The sequence below is a fragment of the Python bivittatus genome, unplaced genomic scaffold (genome assembly GCF_059951505.1).
Source record: "Python bivittatus isolate LINGU-HERP-01145 unplaced genomic scaffold, Pbiv_v1 ctg000020_np1212, whole genome shotgun sequence".
Taxonomy (NCBI): Eukaryota; Metazoa; Chordata; class Lepidosauria; order Squamata; family Pythonidae; genus Python; species Python bivittatus.
In genome coordinates, this window is record NW_028277030.1 from 104201542 (window position 1) to 104219107 (window position 17566).

Below are 17566 nucleotides of genomic sequence, written 5' to 3' on the forward strand. Positions count from 1 at the left end.
AACCTTTCTTGGGCCTAGAATCTCTTGTCCCCAAGTACTGAAAAGCAGATAAGTAGCAGATGTGAACAAAAAGGTAAAAGAGCCCTAAGACTCCTGATCTTCTCTTTGGCAGCCAGGGGAACAATAAGATATCTGTGCAATTTAAGGTTGGCAACTTTTTAATCAACTAATACATCTATCCTTAATGAATAGAGTGAGCCTGGTTAGCTGTTTCTAAGCAGTTGGCCACTCTGGAATAATCTCTTCTGGCCTCATGAACTGTGTGACAATCAGAAGTTTATTTATTTATTTTTTATTTAATTTATTATTAAATTTATATGCTGCCCATCTCTCCCAGAGGATGACTCTGAGTGGCTACAGACCTGAGAGATGTTCCAATAATTCTTTGCTCACTTACTTAATAAGTGTGAAATAGTTTTACCCTTCCTTGATAAAGTCAACTAAATTTAAACTTCTGAGACATCCTGTTTTCTTTTTTGTAGTCTAGTTTATGTGACGTAATCCTTGGTTCCATGTGTTATTCTTGGCAAAATGAATTAATGCATCCTTCCCCAATCTGGTGCCATGCTGGCTGAAGATTCTGGGATTTGAAATTTAGCACATCTGGAAGGAATCAGGTTGGGGAAGAATTAATTAAATATTCATTGTCCCCTTGAACATGGTCTCAGTTCCAGACTGTCTATTCCATCTGTTACCTTAGACTAGTTAAACCCAAGTGGCAGGTCTGTGCTTTAGAGCATGGCTATACATATTTTAGGGTTATCAGAATATAGTCATCCAATAATCCTTGCATGATACCTAAACTAACTGTCTCAAGTCTACCTTTGAATTGTAAAACAGAGCTACTGATCTATAATCTTGGCTGTTGTACACCTTTGGCACAAAATCTGCATTATTACTTCTGTCTGCACATTTATAGATTCTGAGAAGAAGTTGGAACAGGGTTTCCTGTCCCCACTATGGAAAAATCTGATAGATAAAAAGATGTCCAATTCATGACCATATTAGTCTAAATTTCTGTGTTAAGAAATATTGAAAAAACTTGCTTTAGCTCTTTTATGTCATTTGGGTTAGTCCTAATATATGTATGTAAATTATGGATTTCAATTTTTTATTCTCCCTTTTAATCTAAGGCATGTCTATATACTCATTTTGCATAATTTATTGGGCTTCTGTTAGTTAATGGGAGGAGCAAAGAATGATCCATCCTGCCTTCTGATCCTGGACTCCTACACAGACTGCTCCTTATGTCTGGCCACTCTGAAAACCACCAGTCATTGCCTCTACCTGTTGGAACTTGCCTTTCTTATAACATTCAGAGCATACAGTTTGCATTTAAAGAAAGCCAAGATCAGTAGGCTGCTTCTATAGAACCACAGACTATACAAACAATATTATTTTTGATGGAACACATACTATCTCAAAATGCTCAACTAACTCTTTCTTTCTTGACTGTTCTATCTCCTTATCTTTCCTTTTTACACATACACCTTGTTTCTTCCCTTTAGATCAAAAAAAGTTTTACATTCCAATGTATTCTGGGTCATTCCTAAAGCAGTCTCTCTGCCTGGTAAATGGTATGGCTGTATTGATTAGTATGGCTTGCTAGCATTCCGGATGGCATTATGCTTATTTAACATTTATTTAAGCAGCAGCATTACACAAGATATGAGATGGTGCCTGCTCATAGGACTTAACCAACTGGAAAGGCATGTAGTTTGGATTTCAGTCACCTTTTTCTGATCTTTTCAGTGGGTTGACAGTGATTACAGATGGTGCATATGACCTAGCAAAGCAAAGTTGGTAGCCAGATGGTCTCCTTATCCATTAAGCTGCAAGCAGCTGTCTCCCTATTGTTATCTTGGATTATAGTTACTATGTCCAAAATTGAAATCTTATCCTCCTACGTACAATGCAAGAACATTCAATAGGAAATAATCAGGAGAGATTAAATATTGAAATAAGAGATCTCCCTGCAGTTTTCAGTGTAAGTGAAATATATGTTTAGGTGAACTCCAACTAGCCCATTGCAGAAATAATTGAATGAACATGAATTTATGAAGCATAGAAAGTGAGGTTTCAGCTTGTGGAGTCATGCAGAAAGATATGGGTAGGAAAGTCAAATCATGAAGGCGATATACAAATGGCCCAGCTTTTTATAATGGAATGTATAATCAGGTGGGAACTTGATTTTGGCCTTTCTGTTAGTCCATTCCTTAAACTAGAGGGGCAACTGAAAACTTCCCAAAGAAGTGGCATATTAAAGCACTGTGTGGTTCCTCAAGTAAATGGTGGGCTGAATGCCAACAGGTCTAGGCCCCAGCACTTATCGACAAAGTGATGAAATCAGGTTCAGGACCTTTTTATGCTGACCTTGATTGTACAGTTTAGCTAAGAACAAAAAGTCCTTCACTCATGCAGATGTCAAAATGCAAAACGCTAACAGCTCACTGCTTCAATGGTAAATTCAACTATGAACATTTCGAATATGAAAAGTTTTCCAGCCAGGCCTGAAATGTTAAGATTTCTTCAAGCCCTAAAAGTATTTATTCTGACATTAATTGCCAACTCTCTCCCTTTTCCCCTAAGTACTCAGAATCTACAGTATATAACTGTATCTAGCCTGTACTTGAGCTACTAATAGTTGCCTATTTACTGGTCTACCTGGCTCAGCTTTGAGGAAATATATTAAATACATATCCAATACAATGGGAGTGGTTTTAAAAAACAAAAGTGTTCTTGGTGAATAGGGAGACCTGATATTCAGCATATGATGGGGCTGTACTTGTGGTGAACATACCTGCATATCATCGCTGAATGTTGAAGTAATTAAGAAAGAATGTGTATGTGTGAACTAGCCCTCTTTCTCATGAAGAACAAAAACCCCAATTCACAGACTATTTTAGTTTTGAAACAGGTAGTGAGAGGAAATGGAAGTTGTTACCTTTATGAGCTTCTTCATGATAAGATTCTGATCTAAAAGTCATTGAAGTGAAAAGAAGCATGTCATTGACTGCATGGTCCCTAAGAAGGATGAATGAGAATATACTCTCTGTTCTTACGTCTTTGTTTAACTGTGAAAACTTGTTGAACAATCCATCAGTCACCTTTCAGAAATCCGTGTATCTTGGCCACAGCTCTAGTGGAGACAGTAACAATATGTACTCTGAAAACATTGGGCACTGTGTTTGAATAATTTGCAGTGTCTTAAACTTGCCACTCCATAGAAGTCTCCAATTACAGCAAGAGTTTGGATTCAAAACCAGTCAGCCGGTCCCTTCTCTTACTCAGATTCATGCTTCTGCTTGTGAGCATTTTCAAGAGTAGTTACTTTGTGATTAACTTGCTTTATGCAGGTTTTAATATAGCTACCCTTTTAAAGAATCGTTTGCTCCAGGAGTTCAAGAATTAAGAATATAACAAGGCTACAATTTCCTTTATGGGAAAGCTTTTCACAAGTGATTTGTTACTGGATTTTACTGTACTTTAATGCTAGGTTTAAGGTTTTAGATATAATGGATTTGTTGTTGTTGAGTTTGCATTTTTAATCATTCTCTGCTTTGGATTTTTTTAAAGAAAGGTAAGTCATGAAAACTCTAGCTGAAGATTTCAAAAGATAGTTACAATTATACACAACCTGAAAACAGGATTGTGCTGAGTGATGTTGTCCCCTGTGTTGGATGAGCTGCATTTAGTCCCTCATTCAGATTTCTCTGTAGTTTGAATCTCTGCTCCTGGTAGCTCTGTATGTTACAAGGATCTTATCATCAAGGAGGTATGATATTTCACCAAAATCTACTCTCCTATATTGCAAATCCTCTTAAATCAGTTCTGGGTTCTTTGGCCTGCAAGGAAAGTGTCTTTTCCCTTTTCTGGATGAGGGTCATTCAGGAATTTCTCTTCACTCTTTGGTCTCCTTTTCTCTAGGCTAAACATACCATATATCCTCGTGAATAAGCCAAGAATTTTAGGTGCCACAATGCACCCAAAGATTGGGTTTGACTTAGCTGCTGATGGGCTTGTCTGTGAATATATATGGCAATACTTTTTAAAAGTACCCTTATATCCTGTATATACTCGTGGATAAACCCATCTGTGGATACAATGACCCTCGAATTTTTAACCAAAATACCATGAAAAATGGATATTCCATAGATTACCCATGAATAAGCCAATTGTGAAAATTAAAACATATGAAAAATTTGCGGGTCAGCTTATCTGAGGATGGGCTTATATGCGAGTATATATGGTATGTAGATTTAATTCTCACCTCCTATCAACCATCTTTGCTGCTTATTTGTGAACCCAGTTCCCAACATGGACACCTCCTTTTGTACTTATAAGTTCCCTGTTTCACTTTGACATTGACATTTTATTTATGTATCAATCAATCAATCAATCCATCAATCAATCAATCAAAAGGAAGCTGGCATGCTACAAAGCACAGGTGCTAGTTCCAGAATTACTTTTATTTCTGAGAATGCCTCTGACGCCTAAAGAAGTCCCATAACTTTCTTTAAAAAATAAAAAAGGTGAGCAACTACAGATGACTGATTTGCTTGGAAATGTGACCACCCCCCTTATGACTAAAGAAGAGATATGGGAAATTTGCTTGTTTAGAAACTTTTTTGAGCACAGCACAGTTTCCTTTTTAAAACGGACAGATTTTTTGGCATGAAACATGCATTTTGTCTTGGCATTTGAAACTATTTTATTTCATCCTCCCTAGGATCAGATTCAGGGATTCATGGAGCAGAGTGCAAAAGGGGAGAAATCTTTCCTAGGGAAGATCCCTAAGCAATGGCTGTCAGGTTATAGCATGATAAATGGAGAAATAAATTATACATAGTCAAGTAATCTAAATTCAGTTAATTGGCTGATTTCATTTTGAGGCATACATAGAGGCATTCTCAATATTTCATTTTTATTGAAAGAATGAATCAATACTTCTGATTGTCGTATCCCAGGTTTACATTCTATTGTTATGATTTAAGCAAACATGAAACACTCAGTTTGTCTTTCCAGATTTTGTCTTCACAAGCCAATCTCCTTGCAGTGATTGATCAGGTTGATATATTGTGGAAATGGCTCTTCTTTCTACTGCAGAATTAAGATATTTCTCATAATAATCAAGCTTGCCTATCATTGAAATGAACATTGATGGCTCTTTCCATATACTCTACTGTCTGTAGAATTTAGGGTCTCTAACCAAATGCCTGCTCCATTTGGGCCATTTCCACAGAGGACATTTGGCATTTATTTTGAAATCACCACATGATACTTTTGCCATGTGATTGTTCTGGGTTCCCCCAGGGTTCTTCCATCCATCTATTTTCATATCGTTTTTGTGAAATAGAAGAGTCACATAACTACAAATAAACATGAATTAATTTAATTTGCATTCAGGTCAATTCAATACTATTTATTGGGTATTTAATTATTTCCCTTTCCTGCCACATTAACAATTAGTTTGGTGGCAATTTTTTTGAATGGGTTCTATGGGTTAGGAGCTTCATAACCTGAATGCAAGCCTAGGGCTCAGATCAGGCAAACCTGTTGTACTAAATCTGACTATGGGAGAAATAATGGAATGATACTGTAATCTGGTCATGAATCAATCATTTTCTTGCTGCTCTTACGTATTCTTAAAGAAAGCATGATTTAGATCTGGGCCATTGCTACCATTAAACAGAGTGAAGTGGTTGCTTCAAATAATAGATGCTGGAGAATGGTGGCAATAGCAGAACCATGTTTTTTTCAGGCACTTTGTCTAATACTGCACAAGATACTTTATTGCCCCCAGTTGCAAAAGGCTGTTTTCACAAGACAAGTGTCAGTAAAATTCAACTACCCATCTGTAGGATGAATGGAGAAGGTATCTTGTCATTTGCTTCAGACAGAAAAATGTATTGGATCAGCCTTGATGCATGCAATATGTAGAAGATTGATAAATTTGATTTTTCTGAAAGTGGACAAAAACTGACCTGAATTGCATCTCCAAGAGAAATGTGAAGCTTGTGCCCTAATGATTTTGTGGAATTTGCACTTCTCTGAAATTCTTGATGCAATGGTTCTTGGCTGAAAACTTTGTAATAAGGTGCATTAAGGTAATATTGTATTTATTTTCAGATTTTGTATCGCTTAAGTCCAAAACTATAAACACTGTATTCGGTTTAAAATAAATATGGAGCATAATAACACAAAATAACAAACCACGAAGCATATAACCATTAAAAATATGGGAGGGAAAGGGAAAACTGGATTCATACACTAGTCTTTAACAAAGTTCTTAAAAGATATGGCAAGTGTCTCCTGAGTGACAAGGAGGAAGAGCAATCCAAGGAGCAAGTGCCACTGCAGAAAAGTCCTGTTTGTCTTTAAGAGCCAGATGGGTAGGTAGATGCAACAGGTGATCATCTGGTTCTTAGTGATCATCTGGTTCTATGGGAAGGAAGACCATCTGCAATTTACTAATGGTTCTGCATTGCATCAGGCAGTATATGCCAAAAGCAAAACCTTTGGCTCAGTTACTAATAGCCAATGCCTAAAACTAATAATATAATGTCTATTTGGTGTCCCACTCAGCACACTGACCCCTATGTTCTGTCCACCCGCAACCTCCAGGCAAAGAGCAAAGGTAGCTCTACCCAGAGCACACTAGAGCAACCCAACATCTGATGTCAGGTTACCAGTGCATGAACCTTTGTAGCTAGAGAAATATCTGCTATACAGTACCAACTGAAGGTGATAATTCCCTCTTAGGCTTTTATGGACATTTATGAATTCAGGAGCACCCACAAAGTATAAACCTGCTTTTTCTGAGGTGTTAGAAGCTCCACCATCATCAGGCTTCTCAGTAAAGAACAGGCAAACTTCTCAGTTGTCATCCTTGAGAAGCACCAAACCGAATAGTCTCTGATTTATCAGGTTCCACGAGGTAATAGAAAATGTCTTCATCGCAAGCAACTCATCAAACCTCCAGTTTCACATCCACATCTACTTGCCACAGGATTCCATACCCTGCCACCATGGAGACCTGTTGTCATCTATACCAAATGCTAACTTCCTATTCTGCATTTGCAGCTTGCTTAATATTCATATGCCTATTTCATTCAATGTGGCAATCGCACAATTTTTAAATAGAAAGTTTATTTTTGTGTATGATTGTTTAAATATATGAGGCAGTCCTCAGTCCTTAATTTTACTTACTTACTTACTTATTTATTTATCTGTAATAAATTGATGTACTACTTCCTATTAAAAATGCCCCAGCAGTTTATGGTTAAAACAGTCAAAATAATTGATAGCAACAATTGTGTATTTAAAGATTTCACTGGCAGATAAGAATACAAGAGTCATAAAGATCATGCCATACATGGTGCTGTTTATACTGTCCCTTTGTGCAGAAACACAGATGTTCTGGAAAAGAAGCAACAGCAGCTCTGGGTCCAGCAAAATGGAATAGAAGTTGCACCTTCTTAGCTGTGCAGGTAACCCAGGCTCTTCCAGGCACATGGCAACACATGATTTTACACCAGGTAAAGACCTTCCTTCCTTCCTTCCTTCCTTCCTTCCTTCCTTCCTTCCTTCCTTCCTTCCTTCCTTCCTTCCTTCCTTCCTTCCTTCCTTCCTTCCTTCCTTCTCCCTTGGCTTTTCTGCACATTCTCAGAATAGAAGTCTGCTTGCATAGTGACTTTCCCTCATCCCTCCCTGAAAATTCTGCCCTGAGTGGAACCACCCTGAGGCAAAGCAAGGGATATGCAATGACTTAGGGTTAGGGTTCAAGAAGGGAGAATTGCTCAAAGTCCCCAAGAAGGAAATCATATAATGCACTTTACATTCATGGTCAATATGATTACAGACCTCAAGACAACACAAATGTAATGAGCATATAAATCACAACCAACTTATATTAACTTGTGCTGGGATGTTGTGGTACCTAAAACCTGAGCCTTCATGATCTTTGATACAATTGATCATGGTATCCTTCTGGACTGGCTCTAGGGGTTAGAAGTGGGAACCATGTCTTGCAGTGATCTCCTTCCTCTGTAGTTGGTTCCAATCAATGTTAGTAGGGGAGGGGAGCTCTAGTCCTTTGTGGGGTTCCTAGGGCTTTCCACTCTCCATTCCTACTTAACTTCTACATGAAGCTGCTGGATGAGGTCATCCACCAGCACAGGATCAGGATCATCAGTATGCTGATAATACCCAATTATACATCTCTAGCCTGCACTGACCAAGTGATGTTGTCAAGGTTCTTTCCCAGTGTCTGGAGGCTGTGCAGATCTGGATGGGACAGAACAAGCACCAATTTAACCCAAGCAAGACTAAGTAGTTGTGGGATTTGGGGCCCTCTGATTTAGGAAACTTTCCATCTTTAGTTCGGGAAGAGGTGGCACTCCCATAACAGAACTGATGCCCAATTGGGGTTCCTCTTGTATTCTCAAGTCCTAGCAGAAGATCAGGTGGCAGCCATGATCAAGGGGGCTATTGCACAAATCCAACTTGTGCACCAAATGCATCTATTCCTGGACTGGGAAACCATGCTCCCAGTTACTTATGCCTTGGTCACTTCTCACGTGGACTTGCAATGTGCTTTTCATGGGGCTGCCCTTGAAGACCCTCAGGAAACTGCAACTGGTCCAGAATGCAGTGGTGCAGGTAGTTATGGGTGTACCATAGTATGTCCATGTAACACCACTACTTTCACAAGTTGTACTGCTTCCTTATAAACTTCTGGATGCAATTCAAGGTACTGGTTACCTCCTATAAAGTCCTCCATGGCACAGGGCCAGGTTATTGTGGGACTATCTGTCTCTTATCATCTCTGCCTATCCACAAGACTCAGCAGAGCAGACATGTTTCAGGTCCTTTCTATGAGTGGATGTCATCTAGTGGGACCCAGGAAGCTTGGCTTCTCTGTCACAGTTGTGTTTGGAACAGTGTCTGTTCCCTGAGGTCCAGATGGTTCCAACCCTGTTGGCCTTTCATAATGCCTTAAACGCCTAGCTTTTCCTATCAACCTTGGGCCACAGCATTGGATGAGCCCATCCACTAATAGTTTTGAGACTGCAACTTGGCCTCCATTGTGCTGCGTTGTTGTGTTGTTATGTCTTTTGTTATTTGTTGTTTTTATGATTTTAACCCTGTATCAACTACCCAGAGTCATTCTTTGTGAATTGGGTAGCCATATAAATCATATAAACAAACAAATGGTGTTCGGAGTGCTCTTCCTCAGAGCAATGCTAAAGGGCTGTTAACCAGAGCAGGAGCTGATAGAAAAGTGGCCTAAAGAAGTGCTAATTCCACTTCCAACCCTGGCTTTGCCTCAGCAATGAAGGAAAGTAGAGGTTCTGTCCACACTAAAAGTAAGGGGAGGAGAGAGAAGGGATGGAGAAGGCTCCTTTGTTGCCATCTTCTGCTGGCACACTCATGGATGTCAAGAACTCCCCCCTTTGCAACTTTAGCATTATTGTATCAAAGATATAGCAGAGAAGCAGCTTTACCAAAGATATGCTACTTCCCCCTATGTACTTCCTGCCTCCTCCTTTTAGTACTATGTCACTGAAGCCTTGGGTGTTGTTCTTGACACATGCTCAACAGTTTTCCAGAAGATTGCTGGACATGGGTGTAGAAAGCACCCCCCAGCAACACATAAGCTACCAGAGGTCAGATGAACCACAAGGGAGGTTACATCCTTCTGGAGGCAGCACCCCTGTGATAAAGTAGACCTTCCATGTAGGAAAGCAGGTCTTTGTGGTGCCAGGAGAACTGGTATCTAAATGACCCACCTCCTGCCTTTCCCCACTTTGAGTTGGCATGCCATGAGTTGGCAAGAAAGGTGGTAGATATGGATTTTTGGTGCAGTGGGAGAGTTGAAAACCAGGGAACTGAGACCAGTGGGGTATGTGTATGCCTGCAGGAGCTTTAGGGGTCCAATAGGAATAGGCCATCCCTCCATCCCTAAAATTCCTTCAGAACAGTTCAGTGCAGACAGACCACTTGGCATGACTTGGGCCAGCAGAAGTGGAAACATCACTTCTGAAGCAGAGCAAGAAGAGAGGAGAGGAGATTGCCTTCATAACAGGACAGGGTCAGGTTGGGGACAATACTCTATGCTCATGTACTAAAGAAATGGTTAATGGGTGTCTGCCCTTATTTACTCTATGCTCATGTGCTAAAGAAATGGTTAATGGGTGTCTGCCCTAGAGCAAGCAGGGCACATGGATGAGCCCCAAGTCATTGAGAAGGATGTAATAGCATGTGAATGTGTCAGAGCTAGGCCAGAGGCAGCAGCCGGGGAAAAATGAGATCTGTGAGGTCAGTCGTTAGTGAGGAAGTAAGAATAAACTGAGTCAGAGAGAAAGGCCAAACCAAGAACCAAGAGTGAAAGGACAGAAAGTCTTTTCTCTAGTGAGCTTTGTGTGTACTCTCTACATTTGGTGCATTGTTTTTCCCAGCATGGGACTACTCCACCGGAATCTTTGCAGAAGAAAAAGTTGTGCAAGTGTTACTTATTTGCTCTATTCATGCCCCAAAAAGTACAAGATAATAAAATTGGAGGAGGTAGTAACTATTGATCTCTTCCGCTTTTTAAAAGGCTATCGGGGCTAATTACAGGACTGTTGGTGAAGCCTGAGCACACACTTTAAGCAGTCTGTTTGCACTCTCCTCATGCTTTAGTCCAGTGTTCTTAAAGTGTGGACCCTTTAAGGGGGTCTGCAAAGTCAAATATTTTAAAAATTGTCAGTCTTAATTTCTAGTACAGCAAATATCAACAGATATAACTCACATAACCAAAGCACTTTGGGGTCCTCAATCACATTTTTCAGAATGTGAAGGGGTCCTGAGACCAAAATGTTTGAGAACCACTGCTTTAGTCTGTTCCGTTAAGGGGATGGGCCACCTGTGTCTTCCAGATGTTGTGGCACTCTAGCTCCCATCAGCCCCAGCTAACACAGTCAGGGTTCAAAGATGGGTGAACACCATCTCCCACCCAAGGACACTTGATTGTATAATAGAGGCAATCCTCTGAATGCTCTCAGTCAAAAGTGTTGCAGACATGAGCATTTATTTTTTATAATTCCACTGTCTCCTTGTTGCTTTTATTAATACAACATTAGGTGGGTGCCCATTTCTCAAAGGAAAAAAAAAATCCACCAAAACCAGCCATGCTCACAAAACCACTTAGGAATCCAAACTAGCCCAAATTATAGTGCCAGCATGGACAATATATATTTTCTTATAGCAATACTTGTAAAGCAGAAAGAATTCTACAATGAGAAATGTGGAGTCTGATCACAAGAAGCAGTGAAGAAATGAACTACAATAAAGTACTCATTACAGAAATGGAAAGATGAGCAAATGATTGTTCTCCCGTCTACCTTCTATCATTCTGTTTGTTTGTTTTTTAATTTTATTATTTTATAGCCAAGTACCAAGCTCAGGTTGCAATATATTGTGGCAGCATTCCCAAACTAAAATCCGGATGCAAGTCATCTAGAGGAGGAAGCATTGATTCCACTTTGCAGCTCCATGGAAATGGATGGATGGCAGCAGATGAGGGTGAGAACACTGCCCTGCGTATGACTGGCAGTCTAGATATGGGTGTGGTTTGAGAGCTTGATAAGTAGGAAATGAGACTTAAGCTGATTTTGTCTGATACCCAGTAGAGCTGTGTATATGTTTTACTGCCCAATCTGTGTGTGTTCACATAGATGTCAGTGACTTTTGTGCACATGCAGATCTCCAAGGGGCTGCAGCTTAAGGCAGTAATCTTGGCATTGGCTGAAGCCAGAAGACAGCTGCTATCAATATAACATGGGTGAAAACTCATTGGAACTTGCAAGTATTGAGACAATCTGACAGAGATTGTCAGACAGAAGAATCAAATTGGCTGGATACTATTAAACTGGGAGGAGAAGCAGAACTAGTCAGCCTTTCATGTGTGATGTTTGCAAATTTAAGTTTAGCTCATGGAAAAAGTGTCAGAGGCAGTTCAATAATACTATATAATGCTTATCTGCTCTCAAACCAGGGACATATTATAAACATAAAGACATTGGAATTTTTATACAGAGATATTGGCATCACGATATTGCTGTTTTGATTTCTAGATAGTGTTGTCTCTATCCCATTCAATAGTCTTGCAAATTCTAAGGTCTTTCAGTAGCTGTTGTTTTTCCCATCCCTGCATGATAAGCTAAATCTTTCAGAATGTCTTACTACTGTATACAGAATTAGTAAAGGAAGAGGAGCTACATCTTGTTTTGCATTTGATCGGCTTACTATCCTTGCTTCTGAATCAAAGCCCTGACTCCCTAGTGCTCTGGAGAAGTGAATTTCAGATTGATTAACCAAGCTACTCTGCTTAAATTGTTCCACAGCATCTCTTCATTCAGTTTTAAAAAAACAGTCATGTTTGTGGGGAAGCAAAGGAGAACCTCCAGATGTTTCCTCTCTGGAGAGCTGGGGCAATAGAAATGGCCTTCAGAAGAATACAGATAGCAGAGTCATGGATGACTCTTCACAGATACCTAGAGCCCAGCCAAAGTACAGTCTTAGTGAGTTGGAGGTGAACAGTGCAGCCATGGAGACTGCTCAGATCAAGGACAAGCTCAAAAAAAGAAGAATGTCCGAAGGCCTACTGGCATCAAAAAAAGGTATGATAGATTCTGATAAGAATACCTTATCAGTAACCTTTATATATAATTGCTCTAAATCAAGTATAGCTTTCAGCATTGTTTGGATAAGTTGCCATTATTCTAATTTTATAGCTGGAGGCTGAGCCGGAGTAACTTGCCCAGTGAAACCATAATTCTCGAATCATTGGCTCCATGGTCTAAAGCTCAACAGTCAGTTAAGCTACATCATTACAGAGAACAAATACAGAGTAATTAAAATCTGCCATTAGTACATACAATTATCAATCAATCTGGCAACATATATCTGCAAGGCAATTGGACCCAAAATGATAATGTATTTATTTAAAGTTAAAAGAACTGTGCTGGACAACATGTGCTGTGTAGCACAGGCTTCTTCTCCAATATTCTAGTAGGTGATGCCGTGACATACTGACTTCATTATGCTGGTCTATCACCGTAATAAAGATTTGATTTACTGACCTCAATAGGTGGGCAACTAAGAGTCATTTTGCCCACCAACTATTTTCAAATCAACACTGAAGGTTGCTTAAAGTGAAATGACTAATTCTTGCCAGATCCATGCAGTAAGTATAAGTACGAATTTTGGCTCTTTGCTGCATGTTACTTGGTGTCCAAGCCTTGTGTGAGTTTGTTGTATGCACCTGATACAGTTTGGGTTGTATTCACTTTTTTTTTACAGGCCCACTTTAAAATTGTAATGTACAAAGATCTTTCTACTGCTCCACTGGATCCCTTTTTACCATTTTAGGTACAGCATACCATTAGATCTTGTGCCTTTGAGTTGTAATTGTGAAAGGTATTGATGTTTCCTTCCGCATTCCAGTTAGGAGGGAGGCCTAGTTGCCACTTCTTCAGAAACAGGATACAGCTGTTCCATGGATTCACTTCTGGCAGTCCATGGTCATTGTAGGGGTTGCATGAGCCTGGTACCTTGACTTCTGTATGCATATAGATAACTACAGGATAAGTATGCACCATGCCCTTTCTCAGGGTATTTTCTGGTGTTGAAAATGATCCACTGTAAGACAAAATTGATCTGCAAAACCAGTGATAATTCCTTATGCAATCAGTTTGGTGCTGCTGAGAGATACTGTATTGAAGTTTGACATTAGCCTGTAAATATTCCCACAGTCACATTTGTTATATTTTATATTTGCAGGTTTGCTGGACTCTGCTGCTCCCAAGGGACTTGCCCTGAAACCAGCCATTTCCAGATCTGCTTCTCAAAGACTGCTGGTCACTTCCAAGCCCATGCCTCCTATTCAGAGCATACCAACCACCCCAGAGACCAAGAGAGCTCAGGAAAGAGAGCAACAAGTTAGGGAGAATGGTTCAGACTTTTTACAGGCTGAAGGGGTTAATCCAGAATTGACAACTTCTACCGAGCAGGTATAAATCAAATATAGATTGCATGTGCTTAAGAAATTGAAATTTTTAAAATAACTTGTTTTATTTTATATATCTGCTATTAAAAATGAGAATTTGAATGTGTGTGTGTGTGAAATTCAAGTTGTATTGTTTTGAAAATAGCAGAAATGCATGTTCAAGGGAAAAAAAATCAACAGGTTCTAGTGAGATCCAAGATTAGGGAAAATTTAATCATAGAATCATAGTGTCAGAAGGGGCCATTTAGACCACTGATTTGAATCCCCTGCTGAAACCGCTTTAACATTTCCAAAAAAAGGGAGCCCATCAATCTCTCTCCGTAGTTGTATTCACAAATGAACTGCTATTACCTTTAGGAAAGCTTATTTTTTTCCCCTAGCACTGAACTAGTTCTGCCTTCTTGTAACTGAATTCCATTATTCTACAGTGCTATCAGCCAAAGCAGCCCCTAAACTCCCCATGAGGGCCATGCTTTGACCTTCTAATAATCCAAGCTAAGCAGTCCTTGCTTAACTCCACTTCCCTCATATAGCATTAAATCCTTGTAGAATATGGCTAACAGTGTTATGGTTCTATTTGTCTTGGTTCTGTACTACTAGAATGACCTCTTGTTAATATGAAACAAAAACATGCTATGTCTATTTGTTTTTGTGTTAAACGAAAGAAGACATCAAAAGGCCACTGAGGACTGGCCTATAGACTGAAAGCATGCAGTATAGAAACAGACAAAATAAACAGACTTTTAAATCTAGGGACTGTGGGTTCTCCTTTTTAATTATTAGTTCCAGAGAAGGGGCAGTTGAGTTTTGCTTGGTCCCATGCCCTCCAACTCCCATCATTCCCAGCCTGCAAAGTCATGGGGGTGGGGACACCAGGTTCAGGAAGCTGATACAGCTGTTGGGAATATCAGAGCAATATTCCTGGGGAGCTTTGGGTTGGCAGCTTTTCAACAGATTCCCTTCTTGTTTTCTTCCTTTGGTATCATTGGAATAAGAAGTTAAACCAGCCTATTTAGAGAATCAGCAAAGTGAGCTGCACTGCATTAGAAATTCATTCTTGATGCAGGAATAATTGCTGAGGAAGACCGTATATATCTTATATAGCACAGTCAATGAGATCTGATGCTCTTCTGAAATTAATAACTTGCAGTAACTTAAATATGACAATTATTAAATGCCATTTGGAGAGGGCCAAGGATCCTGTGATTGCATCTTATCATTTAGGCTGAGAAGCTGATGAGGGCCAGCAGGAGGAGCACTAATGCAAAAAATTAATAGACTTCTCTTCTGAAAAGCAGACTTTGATAGAAGGTCAAAGGAGTTGCAAAATTGGCCAGAACTCAAGGCTGCCTGGCAGGAATAATAGATATATCCTGGAGAGTGAGAGCTAAATTTATTCCAGTAAAGTTTTAAAAAATGAAGAATTTAAAATGAGTCAAGAGCTGAAACTTTGAGGGCAAAGAAGACAGGAAAACAAGTAGAGGGAGCTCTTATTCTACAGCTAACGTTAATAGAGTTAAAACTTAGAAAACAAGGAAATACTACAGCTTTCATGTTATGCAGATTTTTTCTCCCATCTTTCTACTTCCTGAAGATTTTTGTGTAACTGAAAAATGTATGTTCTGCATAAACAGAGATTACTTTAGTTTGACCCTTTCAAGTTGAACTCAAGTCCTGCTGACTTCCTGAACACATTCCTGCAGTTTTCCTGGCACAGAACTGGCTTGCCAGTGGCTTGTTTTGGAATTTTTTTTTTAAATTTTTATTTTCCAGTATAACCTACAGCTCTGGTGGTCTCCCATTAAGTATTCAAGTTTCTCAGACCTGACTCTGCAAAGCGAACTCGGCAATGTTGACTAAGTGCTTCTACCACCTGAAGCAGAGCTTGGTTTAGCCGGGGGGGGGGCACCTTATTTTCCCCTTGATTTATTTGTTTTCAAGGAAAAGCAAATGTAAGATTAGTCCAATTTTCCTGGCATTTTCTTTTCCTTTGCACTACCTTCTGTAGGTAAGGAGGTATTATATATGAGAACATAATGTGGCCTCTGATTAGCATTATGAAGTGGTATATCCTACCTGATTTTTCTGAATGATCTGATTGGCTCTTAGTCAGCTGACTAGCCATGCAAATATTGATTTGTTTATTAAAGGAGAATTATCCAGCTGTTGGGAGCTGTGCCTGAAAACATATTCCTAGCAACAGGTCAAACTAAATTGCAAGAACTTCTGCTTATGTGGTATGGACAAGTGAGTTGTCAAATCAGTTGCTGATTCTTGCATTAAGAATGAGCCTCACTTCAACAACGTCTCTTGCCTATAAGTATAACATGCCTCCTCTTGGCCAGTTGAAGCTTGTTTGACAAGGTGAAGCCCTTGAGAAGGCCTGAGTCAGACAAAAGAAAGCTTAAGGGAGCAGTGAGCTTCAAGCAGGATTGGCAGGCTTTTGGACAGCTTTGAAGCAGATCGCTCACCTTCTGGAGCAGGGTGAAATGGGTGCAGAAAGTTTCCTGAAGCCTGCCCATCTAATTAGAATGATTGCCATACCTGAAATTTCCTCATGAATGTAAGTTAGTTCCATTTCAGTTTTCTGTATGTGGTCTCTCAGTCGGCTTGGGGTGATGGCTTTGTTATGAGCTGCTGATTTTATGGTTCTTCTTTCTGAACTGTTATCTGTCATAGATTTGGCATAAGTTTGCTCCAAACTGAATATTTAAATCTCTTCCACTCAAATAATCTCTATGACTCCATTCCCTTTTAAGCTTCTCTTAAGTCATGGGTCCATGTCTGAATCCATGTTTGGAGCCATGAAACTCACAAGGATGTAAACTAATGACCAAGTATCCTATTAAGCAGAGATCAGGGTTCAAATCCTAATCAGTTACCAACCTTTCTAAGTGACTTTGGATCAGCCATTCTTTCTCAGCTAAGCTACCACAAGGGGGGATGTTGTTCATGAGATAACTGAGAAGAAAAATGGAATCTACTGTAATAAAATCAATAAATACAGGTAGTCCTCACTTAGCGACCACAATTGGGAGTGGCAACTCTGTTGCTAAGTGCCATGGTCACTAAGGAGAAAATCACATGACTGTGATGGGATTACAACCTCACTTCCCATTTGGTCATTAAGTAAATCATGACTTACAATTTTACTTCTGCATTCTCCATTAACTCTGCTTGTTGTAAGCTGGTTGGGAAGCATGTGAATAGTGATCACATGACCACAGGACACTGCGATAGTTTTAAATGTGAAGATTGGTCACAAAGCTTTTTTTTTTTTACACTGTCATAACTTTGAACAGTTGCTAATGAAGCAGTTGGTAAGCGAGGACTACCTGTACTGCAATAAGTCAATACACTTAAAGAATTGCTTTATTTATTTATTTATTTATTTATTTATTTATTAAATTTATATAGCTGCCCATCTCACAAACATGATTCTAGATAGTGCACAATAAAACTAACAGTTAAAAACAAATCTAAAATAACAATTAAACACAATTAAACAGAAATATA

The 17566-nt window shown here is 39.4% G+C and overlaps 1 protein-coding gene across 1 annotated transcript in view; it reads left to right on the plus strand.

Moving 5' to 3' along the window:
• The first annotated feature begins 12514 nt into the window (after window positions 1-12514).
• TOGARAM2 (TOG array regulator of axonemal microtubules 2) overlaps window positions 12515-17566 on the plus strand; it is a 44789-nt gene continuing 39737 nt past the window's right edge. The window contains exons 1-2 of the mRNA XM_088131970.1: window positions 12515-12662; window positions 13825-14054. Coding sequence (XP_087988096.1) covers window positions 12515-12662; window positions 13825-14054 — 378 coding nt within the window. The remainder of the gene's footprint in view (window positions 12663-13824; window positions 14055-17566) is intronic.